The following is a 25,249-nucleotide window of genomic DNA, read 5'->3' on the forward strand; positions in this document are numbered from 1 at the left end:
GCTATAAGGATCAAAGGAAATAATGTTTGTAAAGCTCTCTGCAAACCTTAAAGCACTATATGAATGCTAGATTATTTATCATCATTATTAGAAGGCAAGGCATTGTAGAGCCAGAGGTTAGCCACAGGTGTGGAAATTCACAAACCAGAGCTGGGAAGTATAAAAGAGAGAATTTGGGTAAGGATCAAAGAAAAGAGAAACAGAAACCACATAGCAGTGGGATTACACTAAGATCCACCTTGCCAGCTAGAAGATTTGGATGAAAGGTTCTTGAAACAGTTCCCAAAACAAGCATGGAGGCATAGCTATATTGGGGGACTTCCACTATTGGAAAAATCTATTGGAAGTCTCTCTCCACTAAAAGCAAAGCAAATGCAGGTAATTTCATCTGTCAAAATGGTAGAGGAAATAATAAGGAGAAACACTATTCAGAACCTGATTTTGACTAATAAGGAAGAACTGGTTAGTGAAGCCATGGGAGGAAGTGGACATGCCATCTTCAAGTTTGTGATAGATCAAGAAAAAAAATGTCAACGTAAAATCTCTTAGGAGAATATATTTCAGAGTTCAGAGAAAGGATACAAAAGATCCCATGTGCTAAAACTATAAAACTGCTTAAAATGTTTGTGAAGAGTTTTAATACTGAATTCTGATAATGTAGTAATTTATTTTAATCAGGAAGAAAAGTGGGAATCAAGAAGTAAAGTGAAAATAAAGGGAAAGAGAAAAAAAGTAATCCACATATATCTACCTACCATAGCTAGACAGCTATGATATAGGAAGAATATTTGTGAGGAGGACCACTAATTCACAAAAAAATACTATCCAAGAACATAGCAGTAAAATTCAGGGCTTCAGATGTCTATACATTAATGCACAAAGATGGGTAATAAACACAATGAAATGGAGATTTAAGGATTAGGAGATAAATTTCAATCTATAGCTATCTAAGACATGGTAGGATGGGACCTATAGGCAGAGGTTCATTCTTAATTTTTTCTGCATGTCATGGATTCTGACAGCCAAGTAAAGCCTTTAGAACCCCTCTCACATGTTTTGTTGCTAACATTTATAATTAAAAGACACACTACGTTTCAGTTAGAGGTCACTGAAAATAAAGATGTAATTTTTCCCGTTCAAGTTCATGGTCCCCCTGAAATCTATCCACAGAACCAATGTCTATGAACTCCAAATTAAGTCTGGACAAGATTATGGCTATAGGAAGGTATACCCTATTTGAAAGAAACAAAACAGATTAAAGGGATGGTAGAATAGTATTGGATATTAGGAATATATACTTGGAAGGAAATCTATGAACCAAAAGAGGAAAGTATGGAAGAAGGAAGGAGGCAATAGGCATTTATTAAGCACCTTTTATGTGCCAAGCTCTATGCTAAGTGCTTTATGAATATTATCTAATGAAATTTTGTTATTTGATTATATGAATTATGGTAGACAGTATTTGGGTGAAGATCAATTGAAGGAGAAATAGAAGCGATATCGTCGTGGGACTATGCTATTTACTACCTGGACAGATAGAAAAATAATATGAAGAGTTAGAGAAAGAAATAACCTAGCTAGAGGCATAGTATAATAATAATAATGGCAGAATTAAATTATCCAAACATTTGCTGGAGCTCTCTTCCAGCTAAAAACAGAGAAGGAGATACCTTCTTGACTTGCCTAGTATTCGTTTTGTCCTTCAAAAAGTGGATAGGATCCATAAGGAGACTCACTATCCTGGACATGATTCTCATCAACAAGGAGAAACTAGTTGCTGGGAGGAAATTTTGGGAAGAAATCACTATTTTATTGTGGAGTTTTTACTAGGGAAAAGGCTAGTTCAGTCTCACATGGCACTTGGATTTTGAAAAAAAGCAGATTTCAAGAAAGAAGAGAAAGGATAGATACCATAGCCTAAAATTCTACAGAAGTCAACCCAAGAGGGATGGGAAGTTCTCAGGAATGACACTCTGATGAGAAACACTTAGTTTCACTGAGAAAGGAAAGCTGTCTAAAAAGACCAATATTAATGCATAAGTAATTTTATGACCAATAGATCTTTTTTTAAAGAAACCTAGAGAAGATGGAAGCAAGGACAGGTACTTAGGAATGCACACAAATAGCACAGTCCTCTAAAAATAATGTCAGGAACTAACTCAGAAAGAACTGAAGCCAGTAACAAATCCTGAGGGTGACAAGATCTTTTTAAAACTATATGGACAGCAACAGGAAAATTAGAGAAGGAATACATCTGCTGCTTAGGGTAAATGAGTCTGTGATTAATAGATGATTACAAAAAGGCAGAATTAATGACTCAACTAACCATTTTGTTTCATTTTCCTTACAAGAGAAAATGATCTTCAGACTACCTTGTATGGAATGAAAAGGATGAGCAAGGATTAGAACTCAGGAAAAGTGAGGAGATGGCAAGGGAGCCACCGTGAGTTTGAGTCACCAGGTCTAACAAACTACACATTTCTAGGTATCCAAAGAATTAGCAGATGTGATTTTTTACACTGTAGTCAGTGACCTCTGAAAAAATATCAGAGAACAGGAGATGTTTTCACAAAATTGGAGAGAGAAAATGTCCCAGTTTTTTAAAGAAGCAAAATCTGAAAACTATAGCCTTGTGAGCTTGATTTTGATTCCTGACACAATTCTTGAACCTTCTATTAAAATGATAGGTTGTGATCATCTAAAAAGAGATTCTTATAACAGGCGTTCATTAAGGGATGATTACCAGGATAATAAAAGGGAATGAAGCAGGATATCGTCCTAGATTCTAGAAAAATATTTGAAAAGGTGTCTCATGCGGTCCTTGTGGACAAGGCGCGAAGTAATGGAGATAATAGTACAGTTAGATGGATTCAGACTTTGTCTAATGGCTGGGCGCAAAGAGTAATGATTAATTGATTAACGCTGCCCTTAAGAGAAGGATATATCCACAGGCATGTAGGCTCAGCCCTATTGTCTACATTTTAATCGATGACTTGGATGAAAGCAGAGATGATGTCACAGTTATCAAATTTTCAGATGATGAAATCTAGGAGGAATGGCTAGTACATGTTGTGTGTTTGCCCTTCGTTCTCGAAGAGGACCATGACATCAGGGAAATGATGACATGACTTGCAGTTGACTGTGATTTGAGTGAGGGAGGGCTGTGCAAAGTCACCAGCCCCACTTTCTCCTCCAGAGTTATCTGTGTCCAGTGGCCTGATATTCACCAGGATGACTGGAGATGGCCCAGGATGCATTGGGAGACCCTTTCAGGCCAAGGTCTTTTCAGGTTCTCACTTTGAGTGAGGTAAGGCCCATTTAGTGAATAGACCTCTTTAAGAGGTTAATCAAGGGATGTCCCCTCCAATCAAAACTCAAAAAAAAATACAAACTGGGAGGGGAAGACCCTCAGGTTTCCTGGCCAAAAGAGAAACAATTACTATTTGGTATTTACATTCACTCTGTGCTAGGGGGGCAGGAACCTATTGTCAAATCTATGAGCTCCAGAGTAAACTGGGCTTAAGGCTTGGATGGCAGCTTGAGATCCAAAGGGACCTAAATAGCACTAGAATGGTGGGCTGAATCAAATAAGTTGAAGTCCAGTAAGGATAGATGTAAAATCCTATATCTTGGGTTCTAAAACAAATCCACTATCCACATTTAGGATGGCAAGGGCATGCCTATATAGCAGTTAATGAGAAAAAGCATTGAGATTTTAGTTTAAATGGAACCTTAATGAGTCATAAGTGTTTTATGGTAGCCAATTCAGCCCTCTCTCACTCAAATCAAAGTCAGCTGCAAGTCATGTCATCATCTCCCTGATGTCATGGTCCTCTTTGAGAATGAAGGACAAACACAACAACAATGTGGTCTAAGAATACATTACCAGTCATAATGCCCAGAATAGGGGAGGTAAGAGTGCTGCCCTGGTCACATCTAAAATATTGTTTTCAGTTTTGGGGGCCACATCTTAGGAAGGCCATTGACAAACTAGAGTATATCCAGAGAAGTGTGAGTAGAGTGGTGAAATTATTCCACACTGTGCCATATCAAAGACTTGGTAAATTGCATATGCATCCTTCAGTTATCCACAAGTCTATCATAGGGAAAAGGGTTTACACTTATTCTGCTTGGACCCAGTAAGCAGAGCTAGGTAACTTTTCTCTACCAAGGGAATTAAAATAAAAGGGCTACGAGGAAAATGAAACCCAATATGAGTCATTAGATTATAAAATGGCAGAAGAAGGTCTAGTTTTCCTCAATTCAAGTTACTTGCCTCCAGTGAATAGATTATAAAATGGTAGGAGAAGGTCTAGTTTTCCTCAATTCAAGTATCTTGCCTTCAGTGAACCATATTCCAAGTCAATAAAAGAGCTTTCAAATTTGATTGTTGAACCCTTCTCTGTGATATTTGAAAAGTGACTGATAACAGAAGAGGGACAACAAGACTGGATATAGGCAAATATCTTGGTTTTTAAAGAAGTGGATTCTTTAAACTATAGGCTAGTGAACTCAATGTTAATTCCTGGCAAAATTCTAGAATGGATTGTGGAAGATACAGTTGGCAAGTATTTAGAGAGGGAAACAGGGATCACTAAGATTTCTCAGGGACTATGGATCATCACCTAGCCTCAGATTCCCTTCTTGACAGTCAGTATACTGGTAGAACAAGAGAACATTGTAGTTCTTAATATATTTTAATTTCTATAAGACATTTGACAAATTCAGAATCCTTTTGGAAATAAAGAAATACTATATGGATGGATGTATACCTATGTAAATTCAGAACTTGTTGAACATATGACCCCAAAGAATGGTGATGAATGGATTAGTGTCAACCTTGGAGTGCTTCAGAACTTTTGGTCCTTTGGTGATCAGTAGCATTATCAGTAAAGAAGAACCTGTGAAGGAAAAGCTCTATGAACTTATATAGAATGAATTGAACAGAACTAAGAGTGACAATTTATATAGTAACAAACCCACTATTGGAGAGGACCAAAGAGATCTCTCTTTTTCCGGAGATGATTGACTTAAAATGCAGAGTGAGACAAACGTTTTTAGACATTGCCACTGTTGGAAATTGTTTTTCACATTCCTTTTGAGTGTTTTGTTTTTTTAAATTATTGTTTAATGAGGAGAGACAACTTTAAAAAACAAAACCATAATACAGACCTTGCTAGTAAGGGTATCAAGTGGGAGGCAGTTAGTTTGTTAGCCAGCATTTATTGTTTACTACATTCTGGGCACTGGTGCTAAGCAGTGGGGATACAAAAAAAAGCAAAAAAATAGCTCCTCCCTTTAAGGAGCTCTCCTTCTTGTTGGGGAGGCATGTAGATAGATAGATAGATAGATAGATAGATAGATAGATAGATAGATAGATAGATAGATAGATAGATAGATAGATGGATAGATTAGATAGACAGACATATAGACAGATAGATAGATAGATGGACGGACAGATAAATAAATGAATGAATGCATAAACAAACAAATAAATAACAGGATAGGTACAGGGTAAATTGGAGATAATTGGAGGCAGGGATCAGTAATGTAGAGATGTAAGCTTTAGTATCAGCCATACATTTTTCTGATTCATCTGCTACACTGATGGAGACTTTTTGTGTGGGAGGTTACTATTCTCCTCTTCTCACCTAATGAATTACAACCTCTAACAGAGACACAAATAACTAGCACTAGAAACTAGATTTTCTGCCACTAAGTTCAGGCAACAATTGTATACCTATCTATGATTTAATCTTGACACCCCACCACCACAAACCCCTTTATACTTCTCATCACTTAGTGATGCCATTATTAAATAATGCTCAGGAAAAGGTGCAGACTATTATATATTTGATAAGTACTTGGAGATATTTTCCCCAACAGCTGTGATGGATTGATACCGACCCATCTGTAATCTCTTGCCCAGCCTACTAGAACAAATTAAAGCAGACTCTTTCATTCAACTATCCAGTCTTAACAAGTTAGAATTTCTTTAGGACTTGGGAATGCATATCATGCTTTTGTGTGGGGGGAGGGGGATACCCAATGATGCTAAATGGTTGCACTGGTTTCAGTGCTAATCTCAGAAGGGGGCTCCTGAAGTGTTTAACAAGTCAGTAAGAAGGGTGCAGGCCTTCGTTAGCCCTTTTTCTAGCACAAGAAATTGGATCTTCTACAGTTCTCTTTTTAGCTCAGAGGAGAAAACAGGTGAGCTTGCCTATAGATTAGAAATATCCTATAGTGAGACTCCTATTATTTCTCTTCTGGAGGAGAGGCTGCTCAGAGTGAAGTATAATTCAGCCTCGTAGGTGGCAAACTACACATTCATCACACACATGGCTTCTTACCAACCAGCTAATCACATTTCTGCTGCTGTCAGAGAAAAAGGATGAAATATTGAACTGTAAATATTTCCTAAGTTCTGCATTGTTATAAAGTATGAGCTCACCACACTGAAGGCTAATAAGGAATGCTTTCAGTATGTGTCAGTGAGTTGTGTTCTAGGCCTTGGGACCAAAATCTTGGATGAGAGAATTGTTACCGTTTGGGTGCTGTGCTTTTCTTAGACTACTGACAAGTAAGATGGACGCCACCTCTAACAATCCCCACTGTGTATTTATAGCAGTTGTGGGAAAACATGATGGGGGACGGTAGAGCAAAAATGTTAAAGGGATTTGGCCCCACATATTCTCGTATATGTACCTTATTAATTGCATAGTGCATAGTCAACAAGACTGTGGATGGCTCCTGCCCTTCATGGTTCCTGACGTGTTTAACTTCAGTGCTATCATAGAGGAGAAAATTTAAATGAGAAAGCCATGTGTCTCTCAACACAGCATATTGTGCATGTAATAATGGGAAATTCTGGCATTAATTATGATCTCTAAGATCTTTGTGCCTCATTCGGTGTAATTAAAGAAAAATACATCTTTAAAAGATACATCTTCTGCCATTTGGTTCTCAATCAAATTTAAGGTGTATCAGAGCCTGTGTAGAGGAAAGAGGAAAGACCAGTAGTTAGATGCCTTCCTTCCTAACAACAACATTAATAAGTAGGAGCGGTAGTAGTATACCAGTTTTCAGATAGAGTAATAATGTATTATGCACTACAGTTTTTGAAGTATGTCCACATATGTTATCTTATTCTTCCTAACCAACTTGTTTTGAACCTTACTTGCTTGGAATGAATTTAAGGCTTGATCTCCTCCTATTAAACCTCTAGATTCTGACTGTTGACTGTAGTACCGGCACTGACTCATAAGTGACTGGACTGAGATCTCCTTCATTGTAGATAATATAAATGTAAGACATGGGATTTGAACCCAAGTCTTCTGGACTCCATCCACACTATTTCTTTATAGACAAAGATTGTAGTAGAAAGAGGGAGCATGGCATGGTAGACAGAAAACTAGCCTTAGAGTCAGGAAGAAAGACAAGAATTCAGATCTTACCTCTGAATGTAACGCAGAGCTTCTCAGTGTTCTAGGAAAATCTCAGACTACAAGTTGCAGTGAAGGTACTCCCTGGTAGAGGGAGTGTGTGTGTGTGTGTGTGTGTGTGTGTGTATATTCCATATATCAATGAAGTCACAGGTACAGTCCTTCTCCCTATCCCTGTGATGGTAGCAAGGAGAACTAAATTCTAGTCTCAGCCCTCTCACTTACTTTGTGGCTTTGGGCAAGTCACTTAACCATTCAGAGACCAAATTTGTTCTTCTACCTCTGACAGGTGTTATAGATAGATAACAGACGATAGATGAGATATATTGATGGAGATAGATAGGTGGGTAGATAAATAGTTGGATGTAGGAATAGATAGTAGGTAGATACAGATAGCAAGCATTTATTGAGTGTTCCTATATACCAGATACTGTACTGAGCACTAGGAATACAAATATAAACAAGCAAGACTGTCCCTTCCCTCAAGGAATTTACATTCCAGTGGGGGAAGAAAATACATAAAGTTGAATTGGCGAATGGGGAAGGGTACACACAGAGTTGGAATGGGGTCAGACAGCTTTTGAGGTAAAATAGAAGAAACCTGGTGGGGTTTTAAGGATCAAATGATTTAATAAGGAAAGTTTTTTTAAGCTGTAAAAGTATTTATTAATTCAACTAAATAAACAATTACTAGGTGTCAGTAATGTTCAAAATGCTAAATACTGGAAGTACAATGAGTCCTACTTTCAAGGACTTTATAATCTAACAAGGGAGATAAGGCATATATACAAAAAAGTACAATCCAAGACAAAATGTGATTAAGTGCAATGAAAAGTTCAGACAAAATGCTATGGAAAATATGTCATGGAAAATGTCATTTGAACTGGGGTGCTCAGAAAAGGTTTTATGGAGGAAATGCTACCTGAACTGAGTCTTAATGAAAGAGAAGGATTTCAGCAGGCAGAAAAGTAGAGGGAGTCCATTCCAAACTTGAGGATGGTCTGTACAAGTGTGCAGAGGCAAGAAAGGATAGAGCAGGTCAAGAAGTGGCTAATCATTCAGTTTTGTTTTGATTGCCAAGCTGAGGATTTTTTTTTTATCATTTTAGGGAATGGGAGAGCCTCTAGAGATTTTTAAACAGGAGAGAGACATGAACAGATCTTTGCCTAAGAAAAAGTATTCTGACGATGGTATGAAGTATCATAGGATCATAGATTTAGAGGGGACCTAGAGGTCATCTAGATCAGCCTCATTTTGCACGTGAAGAAACTGAGATGACTAGGTGACTTACCCAAGGTCACTTGGCTAGAGGACACAGAGGCAGAGCTAAGATTTGTAGTGCTCAGGTCCTGTGATTCCAAGTAAGCCATTATACCTCAGCAGGAAAATCAATTAGGAGGCTATTAAGAAAGTTCAGTCAAATGATAGTGAGGGACCTGTACTAAGATGGTTGTCTGTGTGAGGAGAAAAGAGGAGATGAATAAGAAATTTTTCAAGAATCAGCAGAACTTGAAAACTGGTTAATTGGATATAGAGGGTGATAAGGAGAAAAGAATTGAAGATGACTGAATTTTCAAGTATGAGTGTCAAGGTAAATGATGGTGCCATGCACAGAACTAGGGAAATAGAGAAGAGAATCAGGATTTGGGAAGAAGCTAAGTTCAATTTTGAACATGTTTAAGGATATTCAAGTATAGCTGAAAATGCAAGTCTGTGGATCAAGGGTGAGACCGAGACTGAATATATAGATTTGAGTCATCAACATAAAATTGATCATTGAAGCCATGAGAGTAGATGGAATTGTCGAGGAAGAGAATGTTGAGATTAAAGAGGACCAAGGAGAGAACCTTGGGGAACATTCCACTTTTAGAAGTTGGGGGGGAGAGGCCATTTATAGACAGGAAGTGATCCAGGAAAGAAGAATAACATGGAAGGAAAAAGCATCAAGTAAGAGAGGAGATGATGGTCAAAGATATCAAATGTGAGATTTTTTTAATATTATCATTAATCTTGATATTCTACACTAACCTACCAAATTTAGTCCATATTGGTCAGTTTCTTGATAAATTTTCACAGTATAGGCAGAGAGACAACCACAAAATGCCACAAGACCAAGATGAACCTGAAACCTGACTGCATTCATTTCAATATTCTTTCTTCAAAAATAAGACTATAATGCTTCACTTAAATTTTTAGGCCCTGGCCTCCAGGCTTCAGGATCCAATTTCAGTGCATTTGAATGGAGGAATCCTAAACAAAGAGGTGGTTTGTCCCCAACGAGCAAGACACTAAACCAAGAAGTGGATCTGAGCGATTATGAATGGGAAAGACCAACAGCTAGTAGGTAAGCTTTTTGTGTGAAGCCGTGTCTTCCAATGCTGTTTTCCATGGTTGATAATTCGGGCCACATCTGTGCTTCCCTTCTTCCCATGGTCTTGCTCTTCTTCAAAATTGCCCTAATTTCTTGGGCTTCTTGAATAATAAAGTGATAAAGCAATGTGCAAGGGCAGTCTGGTTAATACCACAATGTTGAGTGAAATACATAAAGCTGTGGAATCAATTGTATGGTGTGATTTGATTTTAACAAACATTTATTAAGTGCCTATTCTGTGCCAGGCTGAGTGGTACAGCGGCTAGAGATCAAGAATAAATGCTTATCTTCTTCCCTTCCCTTTTGGAATTAAGAAGACCTGGGTTCCATTTTACCACTGGTACATATTGATTGTGTGACCCTAGGTATGTCTTTCAACTTTTCAGTGTCCCTAAGCAACTCGCAAAGGTCATAAGTTGTTGAAGAATTGCATATCTGCATTGGAAGGATTTTTTTTTTCATCTGCAGTTTACTATACCAGTGAAATAACATGTACAGGCCAAAAAGAAAGTGCTAGACACTCTCCTAAGCAGTAAGAATACATAGACAAAAATGAAACCATCCCTGCCCTCGACAGGCTTCTATTCTACAGGGAGGAAACAACTTATACAAATATGCATATTTATAAAATAAACAAATTAATTTGGGGATTAGGAAGTAGAATATACTACTGACAGGATCAGGAAAGACTCTCACATAGAAGTCACTGGAGCTGATCCTTGAAGGGAGCTAAATGTTCTAACAGGCTAATGTGAGGAGGAAGAACATTTCAGGTGCAGAGATAGGAGAAGGGATGTCGTATACTCCTACAGAAAAATGTAATAAAGCACATCTGATGAGAATGGTAATAAGATTCATTTTCATTAGTTAAGATTTCTGAAATTCAACCTCTCACTTTATAACAAGGTCTAGCAACCTTTGCCTCTCTCTTCCATTTTACTAAAAACTGAGTGAGTCCACGCTAGTAATTGCAAGTTAGCAAAGACATATTCAAGATGGCGCTTTGGGACAAGAAGTCCTTTTTCAACTTGGTGCTCCAAGAAAGCATGTTCTAGGGCAAATTGGTAATCAGCAAAAAGTCATGGTACCAAAGTGGCATTAATAAACTTCTAGTGGATTAAAAAAGACATAGCTTTAATCCATCTAGCAGATTCAGATCATCTTATCCTCCACACAGAGCCCAGCAGATTTATACCCTTGAAGTGCCTTGGTGATATGACGAATAGCTGTAGCCTTTAGAAGTTTGAATTTCAGTAGTATGACTCATTAAAAAAACATAGTCTCCTAAAACCTGCTTGCTTTACCCCTGGCCCTTTTGTTTTTATTTTTACTTTTTTTGATAGAGGGAAATGTTGGGAGCCCATGGCATATGTGGAATGACATAAGTGGAAGAAAACAGGACACTCCCAAAGCTCTGTCCACTTGACCTTCTTTAGGGACTTTAGGAACCCTTCAGCCATAATACTCATCATCTTCTTCCCAATAGGAATAATGTGATTTGTCAACAAAGACATATCTTAGTAGTGGAATCAGGACGAGAATCAACAGCCTCAGTTGATTTTGTTCAGTCGTTTCACTCATGTCTGACTCTTTATGACCCCATTTGGGGTTTTCTTAGCAAAGATACTTGAGTGGTTTGCCATTTCTTTGTCCAGCTCGTTTTACAGATGAGGACACTGAGGCAAATGGGGTTAAGTGACATGCCTAGGGTCACACAGCTAGTAAATTTCTGAGACCAGATTTGAACTCATTAAGATGAGTCTTCTTGACTCCAAGGCTGGCACTCTATCCACTGCACCACCTAGCTGCCCTCAGTTTCTGCCATATTGTTTAGTCTAGTAGCTGGGCTCCTTGGTAAATGCTACCAGGAAGAATCAGAAGATTATAGATCTGGACCTAGATCCAGTCGTCTAGTACAATCTTCTTATTTGACAGTTGAGGAGACTGCGGCCCAGAAAGAAAGGGGGAATAATTTGACCAGGATTACAGATTGGAAGTGGCTGATCTAAGATTTAAACCCAGGTCCTTTGAACCCAAATCCAGCCCTCTGTTCATAGTACCAAGCTGATTCCTGGGTGAGAGTCAACTCACTCCCAAGGGGCCTCGATTTCACCAGATGCTCAATCATCAAATTGCTCTTTGGTGAGGATGAATGCACCTTCAGTATTCATGACTCTCTGCTACCCAAGTAGGGGAAAGGAACACACACACACACACACACACACACACCCCTCACACGTCACTGAGAATTTCCCAGTTATTTCTGGTCCTTTTCCCTACCTTTCCACACTAATTTCTCTGTTGTCATAAATGATGTACATGTGTTGAACAAGGGGTAAAAATCTTGATTCAGGGACCAACGCATTGCCAACTTAGATGGCTGATTCTAACCCAAGTTCTTCTGTGTGTTCCCAGTTTTCCAGGGACTCATAACAATGCCGATGGGGAACAGGAAGAGAACTTCTGGTCTCAGGCGCTGGAGGACTTAGAAACCTGTGGACAGTCAGGAATCCTGAGAGAGCTCGAGGTAGCACCAACCCTGCCCATCACTAATTCCAGCCAACTTTCATTTTTCGGTCCTTCTTACCTTTATCAGTTTGCATTTTTCACTCCAGCTCATTTAAAAGCTTTAACCCCTCTCCACAGGAGAAAGCGGACAGGCGTCTGTGTTTGAGAAACATGACTCTCTTGGTACCTACCCTTTATGTTAATATTTTTTGCTTGTGAAGCTGCTTTCCCTGCCCCCTGCCCTCCAGAAAGCAATTTGATTTTTTTTTTAAATGCTGCTGAAATGATTTATTCTCCCATTTCCACCCTCAAGGCTTCCTGACTTGTAGCTTCTGCCATTCTGCCCTGCTAACCCCAACTGCACATGCAGCATTTCCCACCAGATTGCTAACAAAAAAGAAAAAACAAAAAACAAAAATCCGAACCTGGTTTCACAGCTGCCGCGCATCCCATTCTGTTAAGCTGGTTTAGAAGGGTTCCTTGGCATGATAGCATTTGTATCTGGTATAGAAACTAATTCGGTCATTAAGAGGAACATAAGAGGAAATTTTTGCTTGCTTTTTGTCCTTAAAATAGGTAATGTGGCAGCTGGTGAATGAGCACAGCTGACATTTTTTTTAAGCAGCCAAAATAATCACACAATGCCTTGCTGTTAATTGCAAATCCTGATTCTTTGCTTGCTTTATTTAGTGTAAATTTGAGGGGGAGTGAGATGGTGTGTAATAATTGAATCCATCTTTTACTAGTACCTTCCCAGAGAGTTTCTTTAATCAAAGCAATTAATATTCCAGCAGCATTCACACTTTGGAGTGAGAAGTCCTAGACTATTCCTTTTATGTTCTTTTAAATTTTGTGGGGGCTGCAAAAAGTGGCCGGATGTCATTTTCATTCTGACGTCACTTGGAGTCCCTTGGTAATCGTAAGGAATGTGAATGGCCTACTGGGGGAGGAACTTCCCTCAGTGCTAAGGTGATGTTGTGCCCCTGTATTACGTTGCTTCTCTTTTGCATGGATGGACCTTTGGTGTGATTCTAATATTGTGTGTATTTGCAAGTAGGGTTGTCAAGAGCAATTATAAGTTTGAATTTATAAACTCCGTAGTTTCATATGGCATGATCTTACAGGCTAATGTCTCAGTTTCTGTTGTTCAGAGCCCAGTTCAAGGAAAGGGAAGTGGATGACAACTCTGGAATTCAAGCAAATTGAGATTAGAAGAGTCTCTCCTCCTTGTGGATTTTCAAATTTCACACGTGGCAGAACTAGTAACTATTGAACAGTTGGTTCATAGGAACATTCACCACCTTTTCCATATTTAAATTGATTGTTGAAAAGAGCCCAAACTGAATTATGTATACAAATGCATCTGTTTTTGTTACCCTCCAAAACCAGCCTTGATGCTATCTTTTACAGGCATGCTTTGGTTCAGATGACCTTTCTATTTTTCATTGGAATGCTTTCTGGTCTTGAGTAAAACTACAAAGAGTAATAGACCCTCCTCTGGTTTACCTTTTTCTAGTCTGTGGAAGCTGTTACTGCCATGGGAGCATATTTCCACACAGAGTTACTATTCCTTCATGAAAGGGTACTTCAGGATAGATGGTTCTGGGAGGAACCAAGTTGCTGAAACCAACAGGGCTGCTTTGATACTGCTTCAGTGAACTGAGTCCCTTGAAAGTGGAAATGCAGAAATTAAATGAGTTAGATATAAAGAGAGGCAGTGTGATACGCCCATAGTAGCTGTGGAATCAGAAAGACCTCACTTTCAGGTCCTTCTGACACTTAATGGCATGTGATCTAGGACAAGTGAATTCTCAGTGCCCCAAGGCATTGTTAAAAACTGTAAGTTACAAAGGTGTGGCTAATTAGTAGGGAAATTTTCCACCCTGAGAATCCCCCACATCAGTAAATAACAGGTTCACCTACATACCCAACATATAGTTAGTCAACAGCCAGTGAATCAGTAGACATTTACTAGGTTCCTCCTATGTTCCAGGCACTATACTAAATACTAAATATAGATCGAACAGAGGTTAAAGTTCACAACAACAAAGACTAGTTAGAAAATTCATAAATCTGGGTCCTGTTTACACTTTTATAAGCAAGGGTAAATAAACATGTGACCTAGTGCTTTGATTAAAATATTCATGTGACAAATACTGACAGAACTAGTGTCCTACTTTGAAATTCATACACATGCCCTCATATACACACAGTAATTATTATTAATAATTGGCATTTATATGGTGTTTTAAAGTTTTTAAAGAGGTTAATTCAAATTATCATTCTTTAATATATTAATATTTAATATATTCTTTAGCGTATAATCTAGTCTTTAATTTATATATTTAATATATTAAGTATAAAATCATTACTATATTAATGTATTATATAACTTGTATTGACTATATATTTAGCTTAATATATATCTTTTAATAATCATTTCTGATAGCTATGAAGGTAGGAAACCTTAGCTCAACCAAATGACTAGCAAATTGGCAAAAGAAGTATAAACTAGAAGCTAATTAACACGTTTGCTATTAGTCTGTTCCTTTTCAATCTCTACGTATACTTTGATTTAGCCTACAAGAATAGACTGAATTTTGTCATTTTGTCGAACTTAAGCTTCTGGAAACTAATTTAGAGATTATTCCAATCCTCTCCCTCATGTAATAGGTGAGGAAATTAATACCCAAAGAGATTGTGACTTAGCCAAGGTTACACAGTCAGAAGGGTGAGGACTAAAACCCCTTATCTCTTAAATCCCAGCCCAGAATTCTTTTCTATTTAATGGCCTCTCTCAGAAAAAAATAAACACCGCTGTGTATACACAGGCAATATGATGTGCTTTGTGCAAAGCAAACTTTAGTAAACATCAGAAAGTAAACTCCATCAACACTGGAAAGATCGTTACCTAGAGAGACGCGTGTATTAATGTTGGGTGATGATACAAAGGCATAGCCACACTATGAAAGCTGGACAGAAACAAAAGTGCTATTAAGATCAGTGATACTATGTACTTTTATTCTTATCTTTGCATATATGTACTTCTCACATTCTTGTAAATTGCTTTAAACAATATCAAAGTGTGGAGACCAGAATGGGACCTTCCTCAGTTATCACACACTGTCTCTTCCTCCTAACCTTCTTCCTACAAACTTTTTGCTTGGTCTCTAAAAGTACCATCTCTCAAACATACCCTAGAATAGATAGAGTGATTAAATATTTGGATTTTTCAGGGCTTCCTGCTACCTATTGGAAAAGTTAGGGAGCAGAGACGTCAGCAAAGCAAGAACCAAAGTGGACTGATTGAGGTGATCCTAGTAGATTGATGTATCAACACATAGAAGCAGCTGGTGGCACAGTAGATAGAGCTCAGGACCTGGAGACGGGAAGACCCATGTTTAAATAAGTCCTCAGACACTTAAAAACTGTGTGACCCTGAGCAAGTCACTTACTCTCCGGTTTGTCTGTTTCTTCAACTATAAAATGAAGATAAAAATACCACTTACCTCACATTTATCTTGTGAGGATCAAATAAAATAATATTTGTTTAAAAATTTTTTTTAAAATACTTAGCACAGTACCTGATAGTAGATGCTATATAAACGCTCATTTCATTCCTTTCCCGCTTCAGCAAAGAAAGTAGTTGAGGTGAATTGAAGCCAGTCAAAAATGAGTGCCCTATATCAACAAAGAAAGTCATCAGAAAGTATTTGCCAACTGTTGATAAATTTAAAAACAAAATTTAGCTCAGATAACATGCATGATCTACCCATGGATGAGTTAAAACTTGACTATATATAGTACATGTGTATTTTCTAAGTAATTGCTAAGATTACTGATAAAGGTTAGGATTTTTCCACATACAGTTATTTTTATTCAATCTGGTTATCAATTAAATCGGGCCAATGTGTGACTTTTCCAAGGTGATACAGAAGGAGGAACTCTGTTGTATATTTTGGCTCCCAACTTAAAGTTACTCTCAACATGTATAGTAATCAAAGGATCTAATTAATTTCTCCTTTGCTGCAGTTTAAAATAATAGAATCTCTTCTAGAAGCTACATTAGGACTCTCTTCTGCCATAACATAGTCCCTCTGCATTGTCCTTTCTTGGTTACTAATTTAATATGGTTTTCATTAACAACCAGACTGTGTCGTGGCATGTACCATGTACTATGAAGGATATATTTTCACTACCAAATGCTACGTGCCCTGGTTTGTCTTTAAAGTAGCTTAACATTGAAAGATGCAAAAGTATTATGGCCCTAATCTTAGAAAAAATATTGGCAGGATTTTTAACATCCTGTGATGATGACAGACTCAAACCTAATGGTGAATTCTGCTGGTGGCCCATTTCTGGAACCCAGCTATAGTTAGTTAATCAAAGCAATTAATATTCTGGCAGCAATCATGTTGTGTGAAAATTAATCTTATCATTTCTCACATATCATGTTGTGTACACAGCACTGAGCAATCTCTCTGGTGTTGTGGTAGTACTCAGTTCCTTTCTCACAGACATTTAGCAAAGTGGTGAGCACAGCAGAGATGACAGATGATAATTCTTTTCTTTTTTTAATTAATTTCTTTTTCAAATGAAAATCTGTTTCTCTTTCCCTTCCCCTCCACCCTCTAATTGAGAAAACAAGAAAAACAAAACTCCTATTACCAAAATGTATGTATAATCAGGTGAAATAAATTCCCATGTTGGCCACGTCCAAAAAAAAAATGTCTCAGTCTGCACCCTTGAATGCAAACAGATGATGCACCCCTCTTAACCCTGGTTCTCCACAGAGAATTACAAAGTAGTTAGGAAGCATCTACCATTCTAAAAAATCCTGGGGTTTTTTTGGCCAAGATAACAAAATTTAACCATTTAGTAGAACTCTGGGTCGGGGAGGTGGTGTGACACAGGTAAACACGAGAGGAGGATCTTTTTTCTCTTTGTAGGATGAACCAGGTTCTGTGGAATTGGTGGTTTGGTTCTGGGGCAACACAAACGAAGGGCAAAGACCATTTCTGAATGAGAAGTTCTTAGTCTGTTACTAGAAATTAATTCACTAGAAGGCTGCCTGTGTGAATTCTTTCTGTTCCAATTCCACAGAAAGATAATCCTGCTGCATTCTAAATGCGGCTTTCTTAAATGTCAGAGTCTGCAGGAAGCAAATGCTTAGAGCATTGCGCTGTTCCAGTTTCCAAACTGCCCTAAGTATGTGCACACCTAACAATGCAAAGACTTTGACTGACATTTTCATTGGGCATTATGAATGTAACTTACAAACCAGTTTCCTAAAGTTTTACAGACCACACCTAGAACACTGGTACATCCATTCTCTAGCCTTTCACTGTGCACTGAAGTGACTGTATTTTGATGGGGTAAAGGAGAAGTATGCTTATGGATTAGCAGTAATACCTCTTCCTCAGTTCAAGGGTGTAATTTCCCCCTCCCTCCTTAAAATTGTCAATGCCACAGGCAACAATCATGCTGGGGAGCACGCTGAGTTTGAATCATGAGGCCTCCACACCATCACGCGGTCAATTAGGACGCCAGGCCAGCTTCCAAGAACGAAGCACGTCTCGGAGCCACTACAGCCAGGCAACTCGGAGCAACACCCTGCCTGTTGATATGGGTAGGAAGTCTATGCCCCCAAGAAAAATCAAGCAAGAAATCAAGGAGATCATGTCCCCAACTCCTGTGGAACTGCACAAGGTAAAGAGAGAGAGAGAGAGAGAGAATTCAGTATATTTCCCCAACAGTGTGCTTTTGTTGAGGCAAGCATGAAAACACTGTAGTTCTATGATCTCATTCTAAAACATTGGCTTGGAAGTAGGTGACCCTTTGGTCTTTTTAACTTAAAAATCATAATCAGCCTTCTTGAAATGATACAATGGAAAGAACACTGGCTTTTGAATCAGAAGACCTGGGGTCAATTCCTGTGCCTTTGTGATCCTGGCCAAATCACTTCACTTCTCTGACCCCTAATTTTATCTGTAAAATGAAGGGCTTGGTTAGATGATTTATAAGTTTCCTTCCAGCTTGAAATCTCTGATCCTGTCATCCTAATTATATACTAAAATTGCTCAAGTCCATAAGGTCACTCACTGAAGTTTATGACTTCCATGTTTTATGCCACCTTTGAGAACTTTGATAATCTTCTAAACAATGCAACAAGTAATAGCTCTATGCAAGGCACTGTACTGGGTACTGGGGTCAATAAAAGAGCAAGCAAACAAAAAAATAACCCTTCCCTCTGGGAGCTTACAGTCAATTGGGATATAAATACACATACATGCTTATTTCATATATGTCTGTGTGCACAATATACACATATCTGTGTACAGACATGTTGTATGGTGTTCATACACATGTGTATACATTATATATATATGTTTTATATATACATACATGATAATTTGAGAAGGAAGAGAATTTTAACAACTTAGGGGCTATCAGGAAAGGCTTCATGTAAGAGATGTCACACGAGCTAAGCCTTGAAGGAAGCTTTAGATTCTAAAAGATGGAGGTGAGGAAGGAGCACATTCAGGTCATGGGACACAGCCTTTGCTATATCCTCTTTGCACAGAGACTGGATTTGGAATGTCAGGTATGGAGTATGACCATTGGCGCAGTTTGGCTGGAATGTAAAGAGTATGATAGGGAGTAATGGGGAGTGAGCTTAGAAAGGCAGGCTGGAGACAGAAGAATGCTTAAACTCAATATAATCACTGGCTCATTTGGTACCTGGGTCTAGGGTTAAGGGAACGTTGTGTGTTTTGCTAGAGAATCACAAAGAGATAACACAGTCTTGGGGGAAATGAAGACTCCTTGAATATGAAGCATAAGGAGGAAAAGTCTTAAGTGGTGTTTGGATTGAACGCCATTTTAGATGTGTTTGATGATGCTGTGGAATACCGCTTGACCACCCCGAATCCACTGAGGAGACCATTACCTACCCTCTTACTGTAATAACAGAAGGACAGCAGCAAACAACACTGCTTCAGGACCTTATTGGTGATAGAATCTAGATCTCTGTTCTCTGCTCCTTCCCTTTTGGAGAAGCCAGCTTAAGTTGAATAACTCAGGAATAACCTAAAGATCCAGCATAGGAGGTGTAGTGGAAAGAATATTAGATTTGGCCAGCTCTGGTCAAGACACCTTGTCTGCGCAGTTTCTTTAAAATGAGGAGTTTGGACTTAGTAATTCTTCGAGGTCTTTCCCTATGTCAAATCCAAAGTTTGAAAAGACTGAGTCCTTCTTTTCCTTATTCAAAAACCTAAGATTTTGTCTAATTGTGGTATTTGGTGGAGTCTTAGAGGGTAGAGAAGCAGCATGGGATGGGGAACAGAGGAAAACATGGGTTCAGGTCCTGCTTCTGACACATACTGGTTGTGTGACCCTATGTAAGTCATTTAACTTCTCTGCACTCTAGGCAACTCTCTAAGAATATAAGTTTCAGAGAAGATGCCAATCTGCACTGGTTAGTCAATAAGCATTTGTTAAGCTCCTACTACGTGGCAGGCATTGTGCTAAGCACCAGGGATACAAATCTCTTCTCAAGGAGTTTGCAAGCTAACTGGGGAGACAACACAAAAACAACTATGGACAAACAACATATATACAGGATAAATTGGAGATGAAGGAAGGAAGGCACTAACGTAAGGGGAATAGGGAAAGGCTTCTCATAGAAGATAAGATTTTAGCTGGTATTTGAAGAAAGCCAGGATGTGGAGATGAGGAGGGAGAAAATTCCAGACATGTGAAAACAACCAGTCCAAAGATGGAATGCCTTGTGCAAGGAACAGCAGGGAGGCCAGTGTCATTGGCTTTCAGAGTATATGGGTGGGGTGAAGTGTTCAAAGATTGTAAAGGTATGAGGGGACCATGTTGTGCCATGTAGGTTGTAAGTCTTGGATGTCTGAGAAGATGGTGATACCCTCAACAGTAACAGAGAAGTTCAGAAGTAGGGGAGGTTTGAGAGGAAAGATGACTGGTTCAGTTTTGGACATGTTGAGTTCAAGATGTCTAAGGGACATCCAGTTTGTAGTGTCTAATAGGTAGTTGGAGATGCAAGTCTGGAGGTCAGGAGAGAGGTTAGGGCTGGAGAAACAGGTCTGAGAATCATTAGCATAGGGAAGATAAATGAAGTGAGAGAGGATGGCATCATCAAGTGGAATAGAGGGAGAAGAGGAAAGGGCCCAGGACAGAGTTCTGAGAGACACCAACGGTCATCAGTTGTGACCTGGATGAAGATCCAGCAGAAGAGACTGAGAAGGACCATTCAGACAGATAGTAGGAGCGCCTTTGTGGTTAGGTACTTGTTGGTGTCCTTTAAAGTAGTGTCACAGAAACCTAGAGAGAAGAAGGTATTAAGGAAAAGAGTTGATAGTGTCAGAGACTACAGAGAGGTCAAGAAGGATGAGAACTGAGAAAAGCCCATTAGATCTGGCACTTAAGAGAAGATTAGTAACTGAAGAGAGCAGCTAATGATTCTTTAATTTTATTTTCAAATGAAAGTTAACGATGAGGTCAAAAGCCAGACTGTAAAGTTGGAAAGAGAATGAGAGGAAAAGAAATGGAGGCATGTCTTGCAGATGACCTTCTCAACAAGTCACTAATCAGGAGGAGAGATAGGGAATGGCAGCTAGTGAGAAAAGACAGATCAAGTAGGGGTAGGAGTTGAGGATGGGGAAGATTTGGGCATGTTTCTAGGTAGTTTGAAGCATCCTATAGACAAGAAGAGACTGAAGATAAGTGAGAGGATAGAAAGGACTGAGGGGGCAATCCCAGCAGATGAGACGGAATGGAGTCACTTGTGCATGCAAAGATGTTTGCCTTGGTAAGGAGCAGGGTCACCTCTTCATGTAAGATGGGTAAAGGAGGAGATAGTGGCACATAGCATCTGGGCGATAAAGGGAATTCTTAGCAAATGACCTTTTTTAAGTAAAATATGAGGCAAGAGTCTCAGCTGAGAGGATTGGGGGAGGTGCCATGGGAGGTTTGAAGAGGGATGAAAATTTGTGGTGAGGAGGATAGTGAATTAAATTAGGGAGATGTAAATGGACTGCCTTGCCAGAATGAGAACTCAGTTGAGGTTATGTAACATATATTTTTGGTTGACCCTTTCAGCCTGGTTGTGTGATTTTCTCCAGTTTCATTCAGGAGCAAAGCCAGGGGACAGTGGCAGTAATCTGCATCTATATCTTGACAGGGCAACATAAGGAATACAATAATGGGGCAGAAGATTCAAGAGAAAAAGAAAGTATAGAGCTGAACTGGTTCACCAAGGGGTCAAGATGGAGAAGGGAGTTGAGTGTAATTAATGCAGGGTGGCTGGCCTAGGAAAAGACTAAGGGATCAAAAGTCACAGTAAGAACCCAATTCTTCCTTGGTAGAGAGAATTTCCTCACCTGGGAGTTCCCTATATCCTGAAATTACAGGTCCAATGCCCATTGCTTAGAACAGGGGTCCATTACCTTTTTTGTCTCATGAACCCCTTTGGCAGCCTGAAACCTATGAATAATATTTCTAAATGGACAAAATAAAATACATAAGTATTACAAATTCACAGATCTCTGGTTAAGAATCCCTTGCCTTAGAGGGAATGGACACTTCTTTTCTAAAGATGATGCTTCTATTAGGGATGAGAGGCTGGGTGCTTAAATTTAGTATGATCAGTAACAATTCCACTTTTTTCTTTTCCTAGGAACTGAAAGTCAAGACCCTTTTCTGCAGTGTAGTCCTGGAACAGGCTGGAAATTAGTTATTCAGCTTATTGAGGATTAGGTTAAGAATAGCCAATAAGTACCTCCAAGAGGCAGCCTTTGCCAGCCTTCCTCTCTCTGTAGAATTCATTACCTAGAGCTTTTATTACTAGTGGGGGAGGGGGAGAGTCTTTCTGAGATGCTTGCTTTACAAGTCTGGGTTTAACCTTTAAAGGTCTAGGCCACTGGGGTAATTGTGTTTCTTTTTGGTGAATCTTAAACTAACAGGCTTTCAATCCTCCTTGAATGACTATTCTATTTGGACTCCCAGATTAGGTCTACATTGGACATCAAAATGTTCTGTTGCAATGATTGGAAACCCCTCCTTGAGACTTTAATAGGTGTCCCCAGTGGCTACATGACAAAGGCGTGCAAAAGAAAACAGCAAACAGAAAACAGCATGCAAAAATCAAACCACGTCCTGCACAAGCCGGAGGGGTGCAGCAGAACTCTGCCCCCCTCACCTGTGCCCTCACCTCCCAGACCTGAGGGAATGGTGTCCATCTTGTCTCCTGTATCACCTCCTTCCTCCGCAGATTAAAAAACAAACAAACAAAAAAACCAACCAAATAAGTTGATACCTGCTCCAAAGCTAAGTGATGGGATTCTTTTTGTGAAAAGGTTCTTCCTATCCCAGCAGTATAAAAAAACTCCCTCTTATTCTTCTTTGAAAAGCTTTCAGCAAAAATGAGGGTAACTGAGTTTAACATGCTGGGTGTTAAAGATGGAGACCTAAGACATGGTGGCCTCGATAGGATGGGAGGAGGGACTGGACCTATCCTTTCATTGGTATAGGTAACTCCCAGGTGAGGAAACTCCCTCTACCAATGCAGGCTGGCATCTTCCCTGCAACCTGAAGTCTTAGGGCTTTGCATAGAGCACAGAGTGTCACATAGCCAGTATGTTTGAGGTAGTACTTGAACCCAGGTCTTTGGCTTTGAGACCAGCTCTGTAACCACTATACCATGATGCTTCTCCTTGGAAACATCCACAACCACTTAGAAATGAAGTTAGGGGTGATTGTTGATATGTTTGGAACATCTAGAGAGCAACACGGGTGATTTGGGAGGCTACACCCATCCTCAACAATGGGATATTCAGACTGACCGTAATCTAATGACTAACTGTTCTCTTTTACTCATTCCCCACACCTCCCATGATGGAAATGAATATATGTCCTGCACCACTTAAGTTTTCTTTGCATTTTATGCCAGAAAGAAAATACAAACCTAAAAAGCAGGTGATGGTCCTGAGCATTTTTGTCATAGCTTGGATGGATTGATTGATTTAAGGCATCCCAGAAGACCCATCTAATGATATACTAAGTTCGTGAATCTGTGCACAGCATCTTTTTAAAAAAAAAAATTTTGTCCGCATAATTCACCCAAGTATCTGTAGTTAAAAAATAGCTACAAACTAGAAGTGAATGAAAGGAAGAGCAGGCATTCATTGTAAGTTAACCTTTCCTGAGGCAAGGTTATTAGGGAAGACAATTTTCAATGAGAAAAGGGTAGCTTTGCTTCTGTCATGTTGCTAGTTGTGTGCATCTGACAGTGAACAGTGTTTGCTGTTAGAATTCATTAATTGATCCTTATGATGAAGCCCAGGGTTTCTCCAGTTCAGGATTTCTACCAGAGCCATGGAGACATATTTAATTTTTAATATAGCTTCCTGACTACTATCAGTACCACCCTGTTAACATTCTGTCAGTGGCTCTTGCACATGATGGGTATATTCTAAGTGAAGAATGAATGGTTAACTCAGTTGGTTAGAGTTCCATACCTGTGTGGTTGTGGTGGTGGATTTCACTTATGGAGGCAAAATAACTTTGCTTCATTCTAGTATCACATTGTTTTCCTAACCCCAAGCAAAGTCTGTAGATCTGTGCCATTGGTCAGAAGGAAGAATTCTTGAGAGGGGGGTGATGCAATGATTCAACCTGATCTGCTCCCACCACCATAAAAGCAATTTCAGGTTGATCCCTTGCCATGGCATCTGATGGTATGTTAGAACTCTCTCCCCACTGAGAAGTATACCAGCTCATATTCATTGTCAACCTAGAAGGAGGTCTTTTATCCCTAGCTTTTCAAAAAGTGCCTGATACACAGTAAGTGCTTAATAAATGCTTTTTGACTAATTACCCATCAACATCACAAACTGGAGCCCAGATGGAATAGAAGGTGTATATGATAAGTGAAGCAAATATGGGAGGCAGAGAATCCAATAGATCAGGATCCAAATAGATCCCAATGGGTTAGATCAGGAATCAGCAAACTATTGTAGCCCCTGGATTAAATGGGCATGTGGGCAAAGAATAGTTTTTGCATTTCTTTTTTTTTAGAGGGGGGAAGGCAGGGCAGTTGAGGTTAAGTGACTTGCCCAAGGTCACACAGCTAGTGTGTCAAGTGTCTGAAGCCGGATTTGAACTCAGGTCCTCCTGACACTTTAACACCTAGCTGCCCCAGTTTTCACATTTCTAAATAAAATTTTATTGTGTTTAAAAGTGTAAAAACCATTCTTAGCTAACATTCCTACAAAAGTAGTCCTCCTGGCTTTAGTGTGCTGACCTCTGGGTTAGAAAAATGGGCCATATCTAATAATATTCATTTGAATAGGGATAAGTATAAAGTCTAAAATTTGGGTTCAAAACAAATCAACTGCATAAGTTTAAGATGGTGAGAAATGTTGCTTGAAATTAACTCATATAAAAGATAACTGGCCATTAGTGGACTGCAGCTTCATTATCAGTCTGGAATATGACATAGCAGCCACAAAAGCTCATGTGACCTTAGGCTTTATTCCTAGAAGCGTGGTATCCAGGATTAAGGAGATATGGTCCTGCTGTACTCTGCCCTGAGAAGACCGCATCTAAATTAGTACATTCATTTCCACATCTACATATTCAGAACGTTGACAGACTGGAGTATAATTAGGATAGTGGGATAACTCAAAACCATGCCTCTCAAAGATCACTGGTTGAAAGAACTAGGGATGTTTTAGTCTGAGGAAAAGACATGGGATGAAGGGGTTTAGGGGGGGAAGATGGTGATCTCCCAGTATCTGAAGTAGATATCGTAGACAAGAGGGATTACACTAGTTCTGTTAGCCCCCAGAGGGCAGAACTAAAGGAAATGGCTAGAACATAAAGAAGCAGCTTTCAGCTTCAT

At 39.2% G+C, this 25,249-nt stretch overlaps 1 protein-coding gene across 1 annotated transcript in view; it reads left to right on the forward strand.

Moving 5' to 3' along the window:
• The window catches only part of GRIP1 (glutamate receptor interacting protein 1), a 338,240-nt gene that overhangs the window by 278,386 nt on the left and 34,605 nt on the right, over nt 1-25,249 (forward strand). The window contains exons 19-22 of the mRNA XM_036760738.1: nt 9,639-9,786; nt 12,229-12,340; nt 12,460-12,504; nt 17,794-18,030. Of these exons, the coding sequence (XP_036616633.1) occupies nt 9,639-9,786; nt 12,229-12,340; nt 12,460-12,504; nt 17,794-18,030 (542 nt within the window). The remainder of the gene's footprint in view (nt 1-9,638; nt 9,787-12,228; nt 12,341-12,459; nt 12,505-17,793; nt 18,031-25,249) is intronic.

This window comes from Trichosurus vulpecula, chromosome 5 (assembly GCF_011100635.1).
Source record: "Trichosurus vulpecula isolate mTriVul1 chromosome 5, mTriVul1.pri, whole genome shotgun sequence".
Taxonomy (NCBI): Eukaryota; Metazoa; Chordata; class Mammalia; order Diprotodontia; family Phalangeridae; genus Trichosurus; species Trichosurus vulpecula.